The sequence below is a fragment of the Babylonia areolata genome, chromosome 7 (assembly GCF_041734735.1).
Source record: "Babylonia areolata isolate BAREFJ2019XMU chromosome 7, ASM4173473v1, whole genome shotgun sequence".
NCBI classification, from domain to species: Eukaryota; Metazoa; Mollusca; class Gastropoda; order Neogastropoda; family Buccinidae; genus Babylonia; species Babylonia areolata.
In genome coordinates, this window is record NC_134882.1 from 16,424,390 (window position 1) to 16,443,914 (window position 19,525).

General features: G+C 44.6%; 1 protein-coding gene across 2 annotated transcripts in view; it reads right to left on the reverse strand.

Moving 5' to 3' along the window:
• Positions 1–615: 615 nt before the first annotated feature.
• Positions 616–19,525, reverse strand: part of LOC143283749 (glutamate receptor ionotropic, kainate 3-like) — a 168,706-nt gene continuing 149,796 nt past the window's right edge. Inside the window, exons 12-16 of one of the 2 annotated variants that reach the window (XM_076590060.1) lie at positions 18,455–18,642; positions 17,950–18,045; positions 15,928–16,136; positions 13,924–14,101; positions 616–4,649 (exon numbers count right to left, since the gene is read on the reverse strand). In XM_076590060.1, coding sequence (XP_076446175.1) covers positions 4,599–4,649; positions 13,924–14,101; positions 15,928–16,136; positions 17,950–18,045; positions 18,455–18,642 — 722 coding nt within the window. In that variant the 3' untranslated portion in view covers positions 616–4,598. Of the gene's footprint in view, positions 4,650–9,888; positions 9,970–13,923; positions 14,102–15,927; positions 16,137–17,949; positions 18,046–18,454; positions 18,643–19,525 lie in introns of those variants that run through there. The other variant, XM_076590059.1, reaches the window with a different exon arrangement.

Consider the following 19,525-nt stretch of genomic DNA (forward strand, 5'->3'; position numbering starts at 1 on the left):
TGCTGCTGGTGCTGTTGTTCTTGGTGTTGTGTTCTTCATGTTTGGTGCTGGACTCATAAAACCAGTGTGAAATTAGCCCGCACGCCTCAAAATGCCATCAACTAATGAACGGGTGCTCGTGATAGTACTTTTTTGTGGACACAAATGTACTGGTGGCCGGCTGACGTTATGGTTTCCAACGCAAAAATCAAAACATCATCACAAACACGAAGGAATACATGGGTTCATTTCAAACAACGATCCAGTTGCTGTACACTGAACAAAGAAAACAATCAGGTGAAGAGACCTTGAGGCAGGTTATTCAAGAAAAAAAACCCCACCACCACCAGTTATGTCGATCAAATACCAGAAATTAGTATAAAAAGAAAGAAAGAAAAAAAAAACATTTCAGTTAAAATATCACGATGTCAATCATAGTCAGTCAATCATTCAGTCAGTCACATACGATTTGTCGGTTTCACACTGAAAAAGTTTCTAGGATTTATCTATTAAAAAAACAACAACAACAGCCTGATACAAATAATGTTGACGTATGTCCGGCTTCAAGAATTTTACCCCCCCCCCCCCAAAAAAAAAAAAAGTCTTCATATAGAGACAAGACACGATTTCATAGACTTAAAAACAAAACAACACACACACACACACACACACACACAAAAACCCAACCTCATACCGAAACAGATTCTGCACAGCGCAACTACCATCACGATACACCATCAAGTAAAAATACTAATGCCGATGACAGTGATGATACACACAATGAAGATGATGACCAACTAGATACAGAATGATTCCAGGCACGGACATCCCTTTCAGTGCTCAGTCAGTATCCCGCTGAAGAAGACACAAGAACCGCGGTCTGTGCACAGCATGGAGTGAAGGGAACTAGGACAGTCCACATGGTGTCTTCTTGTTGATTTTGCTCCAGTGAGCAAAGTAGGTTCCGTCACTGATGTAGTTTCAGCCTCGAGCTCGAACCTCACGCCCCCCACCTCCCCATTACACACAAACTTGCCCCCCCCCCCCTCCCCTTTTCCCCATTCCCACTTCTCTCCTCTCACTGACTCATTTCTTCCGTTTAAAGGGATTTTCTTTCGTTCTTTGACTCACTAAACACAGCGCTCGACATCGACCACTAACTATGATTATATAAACACTGCATTCCTTGTCCTTCCCGAAGCAGTAGTCTACTGACAGCAGGTTTTGTGCTGTTGGTACTTATCTATGGTCCTCTTAATTATGAAAGGTCCAAAGAATGACAGGCGGGAAAGGGTGCAGAGAGATCTCAGTCTTGTGGACAGACGACTGATGGGGTGACACCAGCAAACTGGCTGAGGGCCATGAAGAACGGATCGCTTTGATTGTCTCTGGCGGTCAGCGAGAAAATCTAAGCCTACGTAAGTCTAACTTTGTTACTTCCCGCCCCCTCCCCGCACACACAGTGACAGAAGTAGCCCTGTCCCATATGAACTGGAGGCTATCTCCTGGCGCAGAAGTTGTCGGTCTTGTTCTGAGTTACGCTGGAAACCAACAGCCCGTGTTCTTGTCACTTCAGGTTCAAATGGTCAGCTCTGGCCATCGTTGCAACTGACCTGGGTGAGCGTATGCAGGTGGTAAAGTTGCGAACAAAACAAATCACTTGGTGCAATTCTTATTTGGTCACTGACTTCACAAAACGATGGTCCCAACTGAATTGCATGATGCCTCACATGAAAAGAAACACTGACCACTGAGTGTTCAAATTGTTCATATATCGCAGATGTGTGTGTGTGCGTGCAAAAACCCAACCTCATACCGAAACAGATTCTGCACAGCGCAACTACCATCACGATACACCATCAAGTAAAAATACTAATGCCGATGACAGTGATGATACACACAATGAAGATGATGACCAACTAGATACAGAATGATTCCAGGCACGGACATCCCTTTCAGTGCTCAGTCAGTATCCTGCTGAAGAAGACACAAGAATCGCGGTCTGTGCACAGCACGGAGTGAAGGGTACTAGGACAGTCCACATGGTGTCTTCTTGTTGATTTTGCTCCAGTGAGCAAAGTAGGTTCCGTCACTGATGTAGTTTCAGCCTCGAGCTCGAACCTCACGCCCCCCGCCTCCCCATTACACACAAACTTGCCCCCCCCCCTCCCCTTTTCCCCATTCCCACTTCTCTCCTCTCACTGACTCATTTCTACCGTTTAAAGGGATTTTCTTTCGTTCTTTGACTCACTAAACACAGCGCTCGACATCGACCACTAACTATGATTATATAAACACTGCATTCCTTGTCCTTCCCGAAGCAGTAGTCTACTGACAGCAGGTTTTGTGCTGTTGGTACTTATCTATGGTCCTCTTAATTATGAAAGGTCCAAAGAATGACAGGCGGGAAACGGTGCAGAGAGATCTCAGACTTGTGGACAGACGACTGATGGGGTGACACCAGCAAACTGGCTGAGGGCCACAAAGAACGGATCGCTTTGATTGTCTCTGGCGGTCAGCAAGAAAATCTAAGCCTACGTAAGTCTAACTTTGTTAGTTCCCCCCCACTCCCGCCCCTCCCCGCACACAAAGTGACAGAAGTAGCCCTGTCCCAAATGAACTGGAGGCTATCTCTTGGCACGTAAGTTGTCGGTCTTGTTCTGAGTTACGCTGGAAACCAACAGCCCGTGTTCTTGTCACTTCAGGTTCAGCTCTGGCCATCGTTGCAACTGACCTGGGTGAGCATATGCAGGTGGTAGAAGTTGCAAACAAAACAAATCACTTGGTGCAATTCTTATTTGGTCACTGACTTCACAAAACGATGGTCCCAACTGAATTGCATGATGCCTCACATGAAAAGAAACATTGACCACTGAAGTGTTCAAATTGTTCATATATCGCAGATATGTGTGTGTGTGTGCGTGCGTGTGTGTTTGCGCGCGCGCGCGAAAAGAGACAGCCAGAGACAGAGAGAACAGGTGGATGTTCATAAGAAACACACACCAACACTGATGAAATCGCCTTCGTTTCAAGTGCACACCACAACGGGAAAAAAATCTTTGGCCATCTTTGTCTTTGTGGAACCTTTGTATATACACACACACACACACACACACCATTGCCTTTTTGTGTCATCGTTTTCACAGGACAGGGGAAAACAAATCATTTTCAGTCTCATCTCACAAACATCTCCCTCCTTCGTTTGCACGTTGCAACGAACTTGGTCGCCCCCCCCCACCCCCTCCCCTTTGTGATTGTCGTTGTCAGTGCGAACGAAACGATTTGCACGTACTGGGTTTCGCATGTGAAGAAAGTCGACTTACAACACAGTTATGTTCCTACAACACCAATCTGAAATGCAAACCGAAAGTTTGTCTTGCAGTTCTGACACAGTTATTCGCACAGAACCACGAAACTGACATGAGCAAATGGAAATGTTCTGTCATGGGCGAATAAAATCATTGGCACTGGAACGATACGTATTGTATGTGAATGTGTGTGTGTGTGTGTGAGAGAGAGAGAGAGAGAGTGTGCGTGTGCGGGTGGTGCATGCGTGCGTGTGACTGTGCGTGCGTATGTGTGAACGGGCACAATAGCCGATTGGTTAAAGCGTTGGGCTTTCAATCTGACGGTCCCGGGTTCGAATCTTGGTGACGGCACCTGGTGGGAAAAGGGTGGAGATTTCTCCGATCTCCCAAGTCAACATATGTGCAGACATGCTAGTGCCTGAACCCCCTTCGTGTGTATACGCACGCAGAAGATCAAATACGCACGTTAAAGATGCCCGTAATCCATGTCAGCGTTCGGTGGGTTATGGAAACAGGAACATACCCAGCATGCACACCCCCGAAAACGGAGTATGACTGCCTACATGGCGGGGAAGATAAACAAATACGGTCATACACGTAAAATATTACAGGTTTGTCTGAGTGTGTATGTGTGCGTGCCTGAAATGTGATTGAATGACACAGGAAACGAATGATGAGCGCCCAGTGGCAGCCGTCAGTCGGCTCTACCCAGGTAGGCAGCCTGTTGTACAAATGACCCCGTGTTTGTAAAGCGCTTAGGGCTTGGTCTCCGATCGAGGATATGCGCTGTACAGGTATCAACATCAATAAATCAATCATGTTTTTGTTCTCGCTACTCGTGCACACATTGCAACTGGGATTGTTAGACACGAAATGCGGGTTGGGGCGGATGGAATCGGAATCGGAAGTGTGTGTGTGTGTGTGTGTGTGTGTGTGCTGGGGCAAGGGGGGGGGGGGGGGAGTGATGCGTGTGTGTGTAGGTGTAAAGTTTTTTTCTTCCTTGTATTCGTGCACACATTGTAATTGGACATGGACATGAAACGCGGGATGCAGTTTGGGATCGGAAGAAGAGAAATGTGTCCAAGAAAACGTGTGTGTGTGTGTGTGTGTGTGTGTGTGATGGAGTGGGATGGGGGATTTGTGGGGGAACAGTGCAGAACAGAGAGGATTCTACACGACCACACAGACGTCAGATTCACGACACGTCGTCCACTGGATGATTATGACGTCAATGAAAAAAACGCAGCAGCAGAAGACGATGACGTCATCATGATGAAGTCAGCATGATGACGTATGGTGGTGGTGGTGACATCACAGGAAGGCCTCGCTGTTGTGACTCTTGGTGTCCCTGGGTTGGGAGTCCTAGTCACAGAAACAGACATGGATACAGTAAATACAGACCCACTGTGTGTGTGTGTGTGTGTGTGTGTGCGTGTGCGTGTGTGTGTGTGCGCGCGATCGCGTGTGTATATGTCTATTGTCTATTTGTGTGTGTATGTGCATGTGTATGTGTGTGTGCGCGCACGCATGTAGATGTCTATTGTCTATCTCTTTGCGTATGTATGTGTATGTATGTGTATACTTGTGTGTGTGTGTGTGTGTGTGTGTGTGTGTGTGTGTGTGTGTGTGTGTGTGTGTGTGTGTGTGTGTGTGTGTGTGTGTGTGTGCCTGTGTTTGCGTGCGTGTGTATGCGTGTGTGTGTGTGTGTGTGTGGGTGGGTGTTGGTGCATTTGAATCTACCCTAATGCAGTTGGAAATGCTCATTGTTTAGCATTTGGGAATGTTTCCCTTCATCTTCCAACTGGGAATCTTCATTTTGTTCAAATTGGGAATGTTTACCTTTCAGCTGGGAATATTTATCTTCCAATTTAGGAATGCTCGTCTTTTTCAGTTTGGGAATGTTCATCTTCCAGTTTGGGAATGTTCATCTTCCAGTTTGGGAACGTTGATCTCCTAGCGCTTGAGAATGTTCACAGAAATCTTAGTTCATATGTGTTCATCACGAACACTAATATTTCTTTGATACCAACACAGATTCACGGCTGTCTCTCTGCACACTTGGGGACTGACAACACGCTCAGTTTTATCTCTCTTTTTTTTTTTTTCAGTTTTCAGTTTCTCAAGGAGGTGTCAATGCGTTCGGACAAATCCATACACGCTACACTACAACTGCTAGGCAGATGCGCGACAAGCAGCGTAACCCAACGCGCTTAGTCAGTCCTTGAATGCATGCGTATAATATTTGTGTACCTATCAGAGTGGATTTTTTTTTTTCTACAGAATTTTGCCAGAGGCCAACAACACTGACGTTGCCATGGTTCTCTTTTTCAGTGCGCCTAGTGCGTGCTGCACTCGGAACCTCGGTTTATAAGTTTCATCCGAATGTCTAGATGCTCAGTTCGATTTTCCAGTCAAACTCAGGAGAGAGGGCGAGAGTGAGATTCGAATCCAGACCCTAACGGATATTGATTTGGCAGATAAGTGGCTTAAAGCACTCAACCACGTTCCTCCTTTGCCACGGCTGGCAAATCAAATCAAACCATAAGACACTAGCAATCAGAACTATACAATCGTTAAAGAATCAAAACAATCGTTCTCAAGGCCTGACTAAGCGCGTTGGGTTACACTGCTGGTCAGGCATCTGCTTGGCAGATGTGGTGTAGCGTATATGGATTTGTCCGAACGCAGTGACGCCTCCTTGAGCTACTGAAACTGAAACTAAAGAACAAAAAAAAAAAAAAGAAAAAAAAATCTAAACATTGCAACCCCCCCCCAAAAAAAAAACAAAACAAAAAACAACAACAAAAAACCAACAAAAACAAACAAACAAACAAAAAAACAGACAAGAGATAAACCCCTGACCGCCCTAAGGAAAACAAAATCAGAACCGCTGTGGTAAGCTGCACATTGTACGTCTTTTTTTTTTTTTTTTTTTTTTTCCAAGAGATAAATCTGGAGTATGTTGGGGATAAGTTTTGGTATTTTGCTGGATTTCGTTGTTGTTATTTGCTTGTCTTGTTTCTTTCGCATTCTTAAAAGACTGTACGGAACTGCGTTGACATGGACTTGTGAAAAAAAAAAAAAAAAAAAAAAAAAAAAGGGGGGGGGGGGTAGGGGTGGAGGAGGGGGGGGGGGTTTAAAAATACCAAATGTCTGTGTGAGTTCTTAGCGTCAATGTGAGTAGATTAGCAGGCATGAAATATTAAGACACGAAGACTAAGAAGGCTATCTGAGGCAGTGGAGAAAGTACTACAGTCATACTGTCATGTGAAACGGGTAACCCCCTCTCCAAGTTTCCACAGAGTTACAGGGTGAACAGAGTCGTGTATGCTTTCAGACATCAAAAGAAAACATGTTAGAAACGAAACGATCATGACAATGGTTTCATCAAGGGTTATTTTTTTTAAGCAGCAGCAACCACGTCAACCACATTATCAGCCACATCAGCAACACCATCACAATTGCAACTACTATGACTAAAAGAGCGATGATACATGTCTCAAGCATACACACTTCACAGTAGTAAGATGGACACACACACACCCCCCCCCCCTATATATATATATATATATATATATATATATATAGAGAGAGAGAGAGAGAGAGAGAGAGACACAGAGAGAGAGACAGAGAGAGATTGATATATATATGTATATATGTAAACACACATACATATATATATATATGTATATATATATATAGAGAGAGAGATTGATATATATATATATATATATATATATATGTAAACACACATACACATATATATATGTGTATATATATATATATATATATATATATATAGAGAGAGAGAGAGAGAGAGAGAGAGAGAGAGAGAGAGAGAGAGACTGATTGATTGATAGACAGAGAGATATAGACATGTACACACACGCAGAGAGAGACAGAGAGACAGAGACAGAGAGACAGAGACAGAGAGAGGGGTGACCGGTACTGATTATCGACAACAAGAAGGAAAATAAAAATAAAAAAACATTAGGAAATAGTTACGCAGGATAGACTGTGGTACATTCGAACCCATCATTACTACATGGAGGTAAACCTCAAGCACCAAAAATCAACTGTATGCAAAGCAGACACTCTCCCCTATCCCAGCATGCAAAGGAGAAATGCTCCCTCTCCCCAGTATGCAAAGCAGACACTCTCCCCTATCCCAGCATGCAAAGGAGAAATGCTCCCTCTCCCCAGTATGCAAAGCAGACACTCTCCCCTATCCCAGCATGCAAAGGGAAATGCTCCCTCTCCCCAGTATGCACAGCAGAAACTCTCCCCTATCCCAGCATGCAAAGGAGAAATGCTCCCTCTCCCCAGTATGCACAGCAGACACTCTCCCCTATCCCAGCATGCAAAGGAGAAATGCTCCCTCTCCCCAGTATGCAAAGCAGACACTCTCCCCTATCCCAGCATGCAAAGGAGAAATGCTCCCTCTCCCCAGTATGCAAAGCAGACACTCTCCCCTATCCCAGCATGCAAAGGAGAAATGCTCCCTCTCCCCAGTATGCAAAGCAGAAACTCTCCCCTATCCCAGCATGCAAAGGAGAAATGCTCCCCTCTCCCCAGTATGCAAAGCAGACACTCTCCCCTATCCCAGCATGCAAAGGAGAAATGCTCCCTCTCCCCAGTATGCAAAGCAGACACTCTCCCCTATCCCAGCATGCAAAGGAGAAATGCTCCCTCTCCCCAGTATGCAAAGCAGACACTCTCCCCTATCCCAGCATGCAAAGGAGAAATGCTCCCTCTCCCCAGTATGCACAGCAGAAACTCTCCCCTATCCCAGCATGCAAAGGAGAAATGCTCCCTCTCCCCAGTATGCAAAGCAGAAACTCTCCCCTATCCCAGCATGCAAAGGAGAAATGCTCCCTCTCCCCAGTATGCAAAGCAGAAACTCTCCCCTATCCCAGCATGCAAAGGAGAAATGCTCCCTCTCCCCAGTATGCAAAGCAGACACACTCCCTCACCACCCCCTCCCCCGCCCCCAGTATGTATTGGAGACACTCTCCCTCCCCCCCATTATGCAAAAGAGACACTCTCCCTCCTCCCAGCATGCAAAAGAGACACTCTCCCTCCTCCCAGCATGCAAAAGAGACACTCTCCCTCCTCCCAGCATGCAAAAGAGACACTCTCCCTCCTCCCAGCATGCAAATGGGTGGTTCGAATCACGGCTCAGCCGCCCATATTTTCTCCCCCTCCACAAGACATTGAGTGGTGGTCTGGACGCTAGTCATTCGGATGAGACGATAAACCGAGGTCCCGTGTGCAGCACGCAAAAGAACCCGCGGCAACAAAAGGGTTGTTCCTGGCAAAATTCTGTAGAAAAATTCACTTCGATAGGAATAACAAATAAAACTGCACGCTGGAAAAAAAAATATAAAAAAATGGGTGGCGCTGTACTATAGCGACGCGCTGTCCCTGGGGAGAGCAGCCCGAATTTCACACAGAGAAATCTGTTGTGATAAAAAGAAATACAAATACAAATAATCCCATTGCTCCTTCCAATCCGTTCAACCCCAATCAGATAAAAACAAAACAACAAAAAACACACAACAACACAAAGACGTCGATGATTACGGCAGTGCTGTATGCTGCATGCAGGACACACAGAGAAAAGATGAGTACAAGTGGACAGGAGGCATGCGAGACAGTGCTATGCTGAAGTGTACTTGGTTACATGAATACACAGGATTCACAAAAAGGTTAAGGACCACTCGCATGGTTTTCTTCTTCTTCTTCTTCTTCTTCTTCTTGAGGATGGTGAAATGAAGCTGAATTTTCCGAGAAAGCTAAACAGTGGTGTATCTTATGACAGTGTGTATGTGTAAATGTGTGTCTGCTTTTATTTATTTTTTTTTTTTATCTATTTATTTATTTTATTTTCATTATTATTATTATTATTTATTTATTTTTAATTATATTATTATTTATTTATTTATCTAATTAAATTAATTGATTATTTATTTATTTATTTAATTTATTAAAAACAAATTTTTTTCTCAAGGCCTGACAAAGCGCGTTGGGTTACGCTGCTGGTCAGGCATCTGCTTGGCAGATGTGGTGTAGCGTATATGGATTTGTCCGAACGCAGTGACGCTTCCTTGAGCTACTGAAACTGAAACTTATGACAGTGCCAATGATATAAATATCCTATTACCGTTACGAGAGGTGCTTTCTTGGATATGCACTTCCATGTTGAGTTTTCCAATAGAGTTTTCAAATGCAGTTGGGTTTGTTTTTTTTTTTCATAATGTACATGCGTTATTTGTTTATTCAATAACAGGCCAGAGGTGGACCAAGTACAGCCGGCATAGGTATAAATCTTTCAATCTTTAACAATTTTTTTTTTTTTAAAGCGTACTTACTTTTATGAAGTGGTCCTCATACTATACTATAAACAGCCTGTATAATTGAAATCAACTCTCAGCAGTCTTTTTTTTTAATAAACATTTTATGGGAAACATTCTTACTTTGGGTCCTCAAGTGGTCCTTAACATTTTCTCACACACACACACACACACACACACACACACACACACACACCAAACGGCATGCACACACATTCACCATGAAGTTGATAGCGCAGGTGCAACATGCAAGTGCAGTCAGCCATCAATCATCACAGAAAGCTGTCACTTTCCGCCTCGCCCAGCGTACGCTCCGCCCGCCTTCTCCTCTGCAAGACACCAGAACCACCACGTGCAACATGCTCGCCCCCCCCCCCCCCCCCCCCCCCCCTCCACTCCCATTCCCCCGCATCCCCGCCCCCCCCTACCACCACCACCAACAACACTAAACATAAGCTTCCCCCATCACCTCCCACCCCCACCTCCCTCTTCCACTAACAGCCACACAGCCACTACGCGCACACACACGAGTGTTGTGTCGTTAACAGGAACCACGGTCTCTGGAGGGTTAAAAAAGAAAAAAAAAACAAAAAAAAAAGACAAAAAAAAAAAAAAAAAAAAAAGACGTTGAACTGCTCGTATCTGATGTCTCGTTCAACTGGAATCAATTAAGTACTGGTTGGCGCGTCTTTATGCTCATCGATATCACTGTTTTCGCGACAAAACAGAAGGAAATGGAAAAAAGATAGATAGATAGATAGATAGATAGACAGATTGACAACGTTCCGTCCTGAGAAGGAAATGAAAAGATATAGATAGATGGATAGATAGACTGAATGATAGATTGGTAGACAGATAACGTTCCGTTCTGAGAAGGAAATGAAAAGATATAGAGAGACAGACAGACAGATAGAAAGATATACAGATAGACAGTTCAGTCCTGACTTCGAACACAAAATGAGAACTCCCGAACCTTACCGCGAAGTTCCGCCAGATGTTATCCGAAGGAATCTGAAGCCTTGCCCACTGACCTTCCGGTTGGTGGACCGAACCAGCCAGTAACTGACAGCAAGCTACTTCGAGGCGAGTGTGCTACACACACACAGTGGCCATTTATTTTTTTTTTTCACCCACCAAAGGCCCATTGAGCGAGAAAGCCAAACAGGAACAAGCCATATTGTGCTGCCATTAACTTGCTCCAGAAATCCTCCAAGAAGCAATGTGATGAGAAATATATTTAGCATCCATCAAGCAGTTCTTGTGAATCCAGATGAAAGCACGTTTGTTCCGACAAGAACTGGCACATAGCAGACTACCAGGCTTCATGCCATTGTGGAGATTCAGTTCTTATTTTATGTTCGCGTGATACGGTTTACTTCCTGCTTATGACGGTGGTACCAAAAGGGTTAACAACACAACGCACGCGCAACATGCCCACCACCACCACCATAAACTTGCCCCACCCCCACATTTCTCTCCTATCATTTTTTTCCCCAGCCTCAATCATTAGATCAAAGAAGAATCGTTTGCGAGCTGGGATCACCACAGGCGTGAAAGAAGCAGATTTTTGGTAATTAAAACAAAGGTAAAAAGAAAGAAGCAAAACAGTTAAGTAATAAAGGGTGTCTGCGTTCGGGGGTCGAGAGGAGGGGGTTGTGTGTGTGTGTGTGGTGTGTGTGTGTCGTGTGTGTGTCGGGAGTTGTGTCGTGTGTCGTGTGTGTGTGTGTGTGTGTGTGTGTGTGTGTGTGTGTGTGTGTGTGTGTTTGGCTGAGATACACTCGTTACTAAGGTTGTTCAGATCCTTTCTTTTTGTTAATGCACATGGACTGAAGCAAATTGTCAAAAAAAAAAAAAAAAAAAAAAAAAAAAAGAGCCAATGAACCAACAAAAGAACAGGTGAAAGAAAACAATGAATAACAAAATCATAACTGTCATAACAACAAATACACATCTTTTTTTTTTTTAATTCCCATAGGAAGCGCTGAATATCTAGAAGAAAAAAAATTGCATCACTGGAAGAAACCTGAGGCCAATGGCTGTTAACAACGACACAAAACTGACGAATGACATACGACCGACAATATTTCTACCGACGCATAAAATGTAATGAAATGACACACACACACACACACACACACAAAACAACAAAAACCGAAGTGACAGTTTCCCCGACGTGGCATAAAGCTGAAACATAAGGCGGGTGTGTGCTGATTATCTGGTTGTGGTTTTCCGCAATTCATCTTTATTCTTATCTTATCTGTCTATTATAATCAATGTGCAGTATAGTAGGCTATGTTTATAATTATATTCAAATAATGTTTCTTAATTCTTTCTGTTTTTACATTAAGAATACTAGTTATTACCTGCAGTGTGTGGATGTATGTATGAAACGATGTATGTGATATTTTTTACATTTGTATCTTCGTAATATTTGTAGGGGCTGTTGTTGGCTTTTACAGTTATGGTCCCCATGTTGTTTACTTGTCTATGTTGTGATAATGCACCTGACCAAAATTTCTCCAGTTGGAGATAATAAAGTTATTCTTATCTTATCTTATCGTATCTTATCTTAAACAAAGAACAGACAGTCAGGGGAGCGAACCTCATGAAATAAGACAGGCCTTCAGTCGATACTGTTGTATCGTATCGTGTTGTATCGTAACGTAACGTATCGCATCGCATCGTTTTGTATCGTATCGTGTCGTATCATTTCGTTTCGTTTTGTTTCCTTTTTGTATTGTAATACGTGTTTTTGTTGTTGTTGTTGTTGTTGTTGTCACATCAAATTACGTTAGTAAAATCGGACTGCTCTCCCCTGGACAGAGCGTCGCCACAATACAGTGCAACTCTTGGGTTGTTTCCCCCCCACCCCCACCCCCCCACCCCCACCCCCTTCTTCTTTTTCTTCTCCTGTTAGCGGGTGTATTTTTTTTTCTATCAAAGTGGAGTGTTCTGCATTTGTTTTGGCCAGGGACAACCGTTTTATTGCCTTGGGTTCTTTCAAGTGTGCTGAGAGCAAGCTGCACTCTTGTCCTCGGGTTATCATCCCATCCGAATGACTAGCATCCAGATCACCTCTCAAAAGGTCTAGTGGAGTGCAGAGTAAAGAAGAAGAAGAAAAAAAAAGGGTCTGTAAACGGGATTCAAACCCGTGGACGCTCGGTTCCTAGTCGGCGCATTACCGCTAAGCCACCGCTCTACTGCTTATTATACAGCATGTAACATAGCGACGAGTGTAAAATAGAAAATAGTCATCATCATTTTTTGTATTTTGTATTTGTATTTCTTTTTATCACAACAGATTTCTCTGTGTGAAATTCGGGCTGTTCTCCCCAGGGACAGCGCGTCGCTACACTGCACCGCACCCTTTTTTTTTTTCTTTTTTTTTCCCTGCGTGCAGTTTTATTTGTTTTTCCTATCGAAGTGGATTTTTCTACAGAATTTTGCCAAGAACAACCCTTTTGTTGCCGTGGGTTCTTTTTATGCGGGCTAAGTGCATGCTGCACACGGGACCTCGGTTTATCGTCTCATCCGAATGACTAAGCGTCCAGAACACCACTCAAGATCTAGCGGAGGGGGAGAAAATATCGGCGGCTGAGCCGTGATTAGAACCAGCGCGCTCAGATTCTCTCGCTTCCTAGGCAGACGCGTTACCTCTAGGCCACCATTCCACATTATCATTATCATGAAATATATACTTGTACTGGAAATCATTATCCTGGAGGCCCCGGCTATCTTTAAAGTTCCTCATTCTGAATGCATAGTTAGGCCATGTACAGTTTTGTTTTGTTTTCTGAAGTGGTCTAAAATATAAAGCTTGTTTGAGTTTTCTTTCACTCTAATGTTCAACACACACCAACATGCGCGTGAGCGGAGAGACAAACATATATACGAGCGCGTGCGCGCGAACACTAACACACGTCAGCACCACACATGCTCAATCAATATCTTTTCCTTTTCCAGTCTTAACGTTGTAACACGAACAATATTTCTAAAACGGGTTTCGCGGAAACTACACAAAGTGTCACAATATTGCCACAGTCAACACAAACAGGTATTTTCACAATCTGAAAAGCAAAATTCAGAACATTCTGTTAGGCTCTTTCAATCAAGATATACAACAAAATTAAAGAGACTATCCACACAAACACACGATATCCATTTCGACCTTCGCTCATCTTAAGCACCGATCACTACCCCACCACACACACACACACACACACACACCACCACCACCACCACCACCACCACCACCCCGACACACACCATCCACACGCACTCACCAGTCGTGAAGCTCTCAGCAGCTGATGACCCACGTATTCCCCAAGACAGACGACAGCGGCGATGATGATGCCGCCGACGAGGATGAAGAAAACGCCGGCGACGTTCTCTATTTGGAGTTCACTCGTCTCGTCTGATGAGGGCTTGGACAGGTCCGGGCAGGTCCGGGCACCCCAGTATCTGCACATGGACACACAGAGAGGAGAGAGAGAGAGAGAGAGAGAGGGTGAGACAGAGAGGACATGGAGAGGGTGAGACAGAGAGGACATGGAGAGGGTGAGACAGAGAGAGAGGAGCGAGGGAGAGGAGAGAGAAAGAGAGAGCGAGGGAGAGGAGAGAGAGAGAGAGAGAGAGAGAGAGGGGAGAGAGAGAGAGGGAGAGAGAGTGAGGAGAGAGAGAGAGACAGACAGACGGACAGACAGACATACAGACAGAGAGAAGGGGACAAAGAAAGGAGAGACGATAGAGAGAGAGGGTGAGAGAGAGACAGGAGGGAGAGAGATGGGGAAGAGAGGGAGAGACAGGAGAGGAGAGAGAGGGACGGAGGGAGAGACAGAGGAGAGAGAGAGAGAAGGGGGAGAGAGAGAGGAGAGAGAGGGAGAGGGTGAGAGAGAGGAGAGAGGGAGAGAGACAGGAAAGAGAAGAGAGAGAGGAAAGGAGAGAGAGAGAAAGGGAGTGAGTGAGAGCGAGAGATGGGATAGAGACAGAGAGAGAAAGAAAGAGGTGTGATAGATAGAGCGAGAAGGAAGAGAGAGAGGAAAAAAAAAGGAAGAGTGAGAGAGAGCGGAGAGAGAGAGAGACAGAAAGAGACAAAAAGAGAGACAGATAGGCAGACAGACAGACAGACAGAGAGAGAGAGAGAGAGAGAGCGATGGGAAAGAGAGTGAAAGATAATTATGGGAGAGTTGGAGAGAGATGGGAGCGAGAGAGTGATGGGTGAGAGAGTGAGAGTGATGGAAGAGTGGGAGAGATATGAGAGAGAGAGAGAGAGAGAGAGAGAGAGAGAGAGAGAGGAATGAGAGATCGCATCAGGGACAGTGATAGCTGATACCTGGATAGTATAGGGATGAACTGTAAAGTTGTCAAGGTGCTGGGACATGCACGAGGAAACACAAAGCAGTACAACCGACGTCTACACATCCACACCCAACACAAACCACACACTTGGTCTCCAGCTCAGGCAGTCGACCCCGACCGCCCAGTCGGATGTTATCCGTGGACACAACACAACACAACACAACACAACACGTGATGGAGTGATGGCCTAGAGGTAACGCGTCCGCCTAGAAAGCGAGAGAGTCTGAGCGCACTGGTTCGAATCACGGCTCAGTCGCCAATATTTTCTCCCCCTCCACTAGATCTTAAGTGGTGGTCTGGACGCTAGTCATTCGGTTGAGACGTTAAACCGAGGTCCCGTGTGCAGCATGCACTTAGCGCACACAAAAGAACCCAAGGCAACAAAAGGGTTGTCCCTGGCAAAATTCAGTAGAAAATCCAGTTCAGTAGGAAAAAAACCCAAATAAAACTGCACGCAGGAAAAAATACAAAAAAAAAAAAGAAAGAAAAAAAAGAGTGGCGCTCTCAGTGTAGCGACGCACTCTCCCTGGGGAGAGCAGCCCGAAATTCACACAGAGAAATCTGTTGTGACAAAAAAGATTAATTCAGTACATTACAATACAATACAACTCAACACAAAGCAACCCAACCCAACAAAACCAGAACCGACTGGAATGCCCTGCCCCAGGAGACTGTTGATGTCTCAACTCTTGCCACCTTCGTTAAGAAGGTGGCACTCTGCTGATTCACTCCCACTTGATTTTTTTTTTTTTTTACCGGAAACCACCACCGATAACGGTCAACTGGTTGACCCTGGGCATCATCCGCCGGAAGAAGAAGAACCCAACCACAATACACAATACACAACCACAATCCGACCCAACACACCGCGACACAACGCAGCCCAGAAAAACCCACAACCCAACAACACACACACACAAACCACCCACTTGGTCTCAAGTTCGTGCAGTCGTCCCCGATCGCTCAGTCTGAGGATGGCCATGGAGAGCTCCTCGCGGTACGTGGCCCCTGGCGGCACCCCGATGCCGAAGCCTTTGGGGTCAAAGGGGGGTCCGATCTCCATGAAGTCACAGTCCTTGATGGTCTGGTACTTGTTCACCGTCGTGTCCCAGAAGAACGCGTAGTCCTCCTCCTTCACCTGAGGGGGGGGGGGGAGGACATGTTTGATCATGCCATTTGCTTATGATGATGAAGATGATGGTGATAATATGAATACTTTATATATATATATATATATATATATATATATATATATATATATATATATATATATATATATATATATATATAGCTATATCTATAGCGCCTATCCTCGGTTAGAGACTGAGCGCTAAGCGCTTTCCGAACACCCAGTCATTTGCACAACTGGCTGCCTACCCGGGTAGAGCCGACTGAGGGCTGCCTTTGGGTGCTCATCATTCGTTTCCGCTGTTATTCAGTCAGGTTTTAGTCACGCACGCACTCTCTCTCTCTCTCTCTCTCTCTCACACACACACACATACACACACGTCACTTGGTACGTGTACGGTGTGTGACCTTTTCTTTTTAACCTTCCCTGTAAGCAGCCATACTGTTTTCGGGTGTGTGCAAGCTAGGAATGTTCTCGTTTCCTTAACTGAGACTGACATAAACTCACAGGTCAGCCCAAAAGGAAAGTGATAGCTGTATGATCATCGTTTTCTCCACAGCAACAGCAACTGATTTAAACTTCTTTTTTTTTGTGAAGGACTATGACTCTGAAACTGGGAGACAAGATTGATCTAGCTCTCCGTGCTGCAGCCTTGAGGACTATTTGGCCTTTGGGGACCATCCCAAGTGTTGAAAAAACCCCTCTTGGCCAAGGGAGTGAAAATGTAAATAGGGCACGGCAGTCTCCACTGTAAGCAAATTCTAGCCCAGATACTTCCAGCAGTTGCCTCCTCTGATGTTCTGATGATCATTGTCGGTCACAACTGAATATCACAATAGTCCACTTGATCACACAGGGCCATTTCAGAGGCGGTATGAGGGACAAAGTGTGTTACTGTTTCCAGTCATAGTTTTTGACTTCCCTTTCCTGTATGAAGTAAAATGATTATTAGCGAGTGAGTGAGTTTTGATAGTTTCAGAAATTCTTGGTTGTATTTTTTCTTTATTGTATAGTATTTACAATTATGTGCTATGACTTGTGTGTGTGCGTGCGCGTGTGTTTGTGTGTTCTTTCTTCAGTTCAACGTCTTTTCACTTTGAGTGCTTGAGTGTATTGTGTGTGTGTGGAGGGGAGTAGGGGGGATGAGTAATTTTTAATGTTTGGTATCTTGTGTTCAATTTTTCCTTTTTGATATTTACGTATGTGTTCCATTTGTAAACACTTAGGGCTTATTTTCAAGATTAGGCATAAATGCTTATAATGATATGATGATGATCATAATAATAAAAAACAAACACATACACTCTCTCTCTGTAGATCTTTAACGTGATAATCTTAATAATCATCATCATAACCACTGTTATCATCTTTGAGTTGAATTGTTCGCCCTGAAGACTGGCGACAAAATGCGCTGTAACCATCATGACAGTGTCGCCAGCGACAATAAGTGCTCGGCGTTAATATGTGCCGATGACGATAATTATGCCCGACGATAATATGCGCCCGATGATAACACGTGCAGGCGAAAATATGTGCCTGGTGACATGTGCCCGACAACAATGTGTGCCCGGCAACAATGTGTGCCAGTGTTGGTATGTGCCCAATATGTGCCCGGTGACAATATATCTGGCGACATTATGTGCCCAGTGACAATATGTGCTCAGCAACAATACATCCCAGTGTTAAAAGCTGCCCAATATGTGCCCGCTGACAATATGTTCCTGGTGAAAATGTTTACCCGGCGACAATATGTGCCCAGCAGCAATATGTGTCTAGCCATAATATTTCCCGCAACAGAAGCACTTATGTATCCCACACTGACCTTGGAGAAGCCGACACTGGTGTTGTCCACCATGGAATTGGGTTCAATCTCTGACATGTGGGCCCACATCTTGGCAAAGTGTTCAATGTTGGTGTTCTGCACACACAGAACGCTGGGAAGGGTAAGGGTTGTATGTCTTCTTAACACTTTGCCAAATACACACACACACACACACGCGCACTTACTTACAGACGCACACACACATACACTTACAGACACGCAAAGACATATAAAGACACACACGTGCGCGCACACACACAAACACACACACACACACAACCCCGAACCCCCATCCACACACATGAACGCACGTGCCACCCGACACACACACACACATACACAACACACATACTACACACGCACACCCATCCCATCGAACAACCCACACACCCACCCCACACCCCTCTCCCCCTCCGCCCCCACGACATACACAAAGAAAAAAAACATCCCCAAATCCCTCCCAACCACACAAACCCCTCCCCCCCCCCCCACATCCTCCTTTCACCTTGAAGAACCCCATGACTCCGCTGTTCTTGACAGTGCCGTACTTGATGCGTGTCTGCTGGGCGAGGTCCGTGACGGACTTAATGGGTGTGTTGATCTTCTTCACGGTCAGGAAGGCCGCCAGGTTGGCCGTGTAGGACGAGATCAGGATCAGCGCGAAGAACCACCACGAGCTGGTCAAAATACGACCTGGGAGGGCAAAGGGTGTGAAAATCTTATGTATGTATGTATGTATGTATGTATGTATGTATGTATGTATGTATGTATGTATGTATGTATGTATGCCCTTGACTCAACTCTCGGCTCACATCAGACATTGACATAAGTTTACATGGTTGGGCCAACATTATGTATGTATGTATGCCCATGACTCAACTCTCGGCTTACACCAGACATTGACATAAGTTTACATGGTTAGGCCAACATTATGTATGTATGTATGTATGTATGTATGTATGCCCATGACTCAACTCTTGGCTTACACCAGACATTGACATAAGTTTACATGGTTGGGCCAACATTATGTATGTATGTATGTATGTATGTATGTATGTATGCCCATGACTCAACTCTCGGCTTACACCAGACATTGACATAAGTTTACATGGTTGGGCCAACATTATGTATGTATGTATGTATGTATGTATGTATGTATGTATGTATGCCCATGACTCAACTCTCGGCTTACACCAGACATTGACATAAGTTTACATGGTTGGGCCAACATTATGTATGTATGTATTTATATATGCCCATGACTCAACTCTCGGCTCACACCAGACATTGACATAAGTTTACATGGTTGGGCCAACATTATGTAAGTATGTATTTATGTATGCCCATGACAGGGAATCACTTTTCGACAAAGTACATTTAATAACATAAAAAAAAGCAATAAATGATAATGGTAATGCATATCATTTTTTTTTTCTATTCATGTACCTATCAGAACGGAGGGCAGAAGACAATACTTTTGTTGCCATGGGTTCTTTTCCAGTGCGCCAAGCGCGTGCTGCACACGGGACCTCGGTTTATCGTATCATCCGAATGACCAGACGCTCAGTTTGATTTT